General features: G+C 45.0%; 1 protein-coding gene across 2 annotated transcripts in view; it reads left to right on the plus strand.

Annotated features, from left to right (window-relative positions):
• mastl (microtubule associated serine/threonine kinase-like) overlaps positions 1-2,613 on the plus strand; it is a 6,485-nt gene that overhangs the window by 1,197 nt on the left and 2,675 nt on the right. For both annotated transcript variants that reach the window (XM_035651816.1, XM_035651824.1), the window contains exons 3-8: positions 30-169; positions 260-348; positions 431-537; positions 630-786; positions 932-1,080; positions 1,391-2,461. In XM_035651816.1, the coding sequence (XP_035507709.1) occupies positions 30-169; positions 260-348; positions 431-537; positions 630-786; positions 932-1,080; positions 1,391-2,461 (1,713 nt within the window). The remainder of the gene's footprint in view (positions 1-29; positions 170-259; positions 349-430; positions 538-629; positions 787-931; positions 1,081-1,390; positions 2,462-2,613) is intronic.

Here is a 2,613-nt window from a genome sequence, read left to right on the forward strand (position 1 = left end):
ATCTATCTATCTATCTATGTTGCTTACAGGTCATGGAATACCTCATTGGTGGAGATGTCAAATCTCTTCTTCACATCTATGGGTATTTCGACCAGGATATGTCTGTGAAATTTATTTCAGAGGTTGCACTGGCTTTGGACTACCTCCATCGACATGGTATAATCCACAGGTACTTTTTGGTGTCATTAAACGTGTATAACATTGATTGATTAGTCTTTATGTGAGATTTAATGTGTGACCTGGTATTGTAACCTTTCAGGGATTTGAAGCCAGACAACATGCTTATATCCAACGAAGGTCACATTAAACTAACAGACTTCGGCCTTTCTAAAGTCAAGCTTGACAGAGGTACGAGGTGACACATTTTGACCATCGCCACGAGTGATGTTAGTGATGTTTATTATTATTTTCTCTCTGTTCTCTCCATCAGAGCTGAGTCTTATGGATATTCTTACTACTCCGTCCTTGGCTAAACCAAAAAAGGATTACTTCCGCACCCCAGGTCAAGTCCTTTCCTTGATCAGCTCCCTTGGATTTGTAAGTGAATTTATATAATTTTCCATGGAGAAATATATTCACATGCATTGTTTGTGTTGCATAATGACTTCATTTTATTGTTTTAAACACAGAATTCACCTGCAGGAGAGGGGAAGCGTCACTGCAGTGCATCTGCTGTGTGCAGCCCCATGTCTTGTGGCAAAATCAGACAGAAGAATAACTCTCTTGGTTCTCCTTTGATGAAGAAAGAACAGCTGTCCTCTCCGACCCGCTACCGTTGGAAAATGGGTATGTCATGGTAGAGGACGAGATGCCCTCTTGGCTTTGACTGACTGTTTATGCAAGGACATAGTATAACTTCCTGGATCCTTTCAATGAAAATGTGTGTCGGGCTACATTAACTGTTTCGGTTTATTTTGTGTTTTCTTCTCAGGACCCAGCGACATTGCGTTTAGTCCTCATAACCTGGCTAAAAATCTGACTCCCACACTGCTGAAGACCAGGAAGAGGTTTGAGACGATGAGTGCAGGCAGCACCACCGACACCGAAGGTGGCATCAGTCCGCTTTGGGAGTGTGACGAGGTCAGTGATCGTGAACCCATGACTGTGATTTATGACATATTAAACAATGTTATATGTTGATGAGGGTCTCCTGACCAACTCTGTTGCCCCCAAATCTTAATTTAAATCATTTAATTTAATGGATCTGAGAATACAAAGTCATGCTTTTTTTTTTTTTTTAGATTAAAATAGTTTCCGGTTACAGATATTTTAGCCTCTTGTGTGTAATATTTGTAGATACTTGAATTGAATATATGCCTTAATCAGTTCCTATACTGTTCTTTCCTTGCTGTGATAACAATTTAGTTTTTATTTGATCTTTCTTCTCCAGAAAGAAAACCAACATACTCATGAACAGAAGGGGAGAGCGCGTTATGAGTCAAAAGGGCCTGAACAGGACTGTGCACCCACAAAACCGGACACTTCTGGCTTCTCTTCTAAAGCCACCGGCTACCTGATCTCAGATGAGTCAAATCCAGGCCATGCGACAGAAAAAACGCCTCACACCAACAAACTGGGGTCCGTTTGCACAGTCCGGGATGAGTTTTGTCCGTCAGCCTCATCTGTAAAGAGAATGTTTTCCGATGTTGAAAGAAGTCCCGAGCCGTTGGAGATCCTAGCCAAGAAGAGCAACGCAGCCTATAAGAGGTGCTACGAGATTCCAGAAGAGAGTACAAGGTTTCACACTGGCCTGACTGGAACATTTTCTTCAATCCAAATCGGCGACTTCATGGCCTCCACAGAGGGGTTTGGGTTAGCTGAAGAAAGGATCCCGAAGCGCTCCAGTCCCATCGCTGTGGCCAAGAGTCTGTTCTGTGAGCTGGAGGAGCCAACGGAGGACGTGTTTGAAGACGGAGCCAAAGACCTGTCACGTTCCAGTTTCACCTCACCACTCGCAGGGAACAGTGACATTTGCAGGAGCTTGAGCCTCGACTCCGACGGGTCCGTGCACGAAACGTCTCTCACTCTTGACAGCCGTGCGTCTCTCAAGCCAAGCAAGTCCTCCAAAAACAGGAGTTCTGCATCATTTGAGGAGCAAGAGGAAAATAAAGACTCATCCATCGCCGACTCCCTCCCGCGAACTCCATCTGCCGTTACTACTGGAACTCCCAAACTTGGTAACTTTGGCCAGCGAGGTGAATCCCATTGTTCCTTTCTTAACCGGCTCCCCGATCTGGCCTGCGGTGTCGCACAGTCCCCCTCATTCCTCAAGCCGAGAAACGTCGTAGCTTTCCGCAGCTACTGCAGCTCCATAAACCGCTCCAACATGTCAGGGGTGTCTCGATTTAGCATCGGGTCTGTTGAGGCTATGGATCTGTCCACAACAGCTTCTTGTCACTCTGCGTCTGGCGCTGCAACGCCCGTGCAGAAAAGACCCAACTCCAACAGCTCTCTCTATCAGGTCAGCATACAAGGACACTGTTCAAATTGTAGTCTTCTTAAACAGAGCCACGGTGTAGTGCAGCGGTAGAACTGCTCATTCAAAGTAGTTAGAATCAGTAACTTGTTTTTTAGCCTTAATATTACAGAGTTTGGACATTATGCCATCAACAC

Source organism: Morone saxatilis, unplaced genomic scaffold (assembly GCF_004916995.1).
Source record: "Morone saxatilis isolate NCDOM2014 unplaced genomic scaffold, NCSU_SB_2.0 Contig0, whole genome shotgun sequence".
NCBI lineage: Eukaryota > Metazoa > Chordata > Actinopteri > Moronidae > Morone > Morone saxatilis.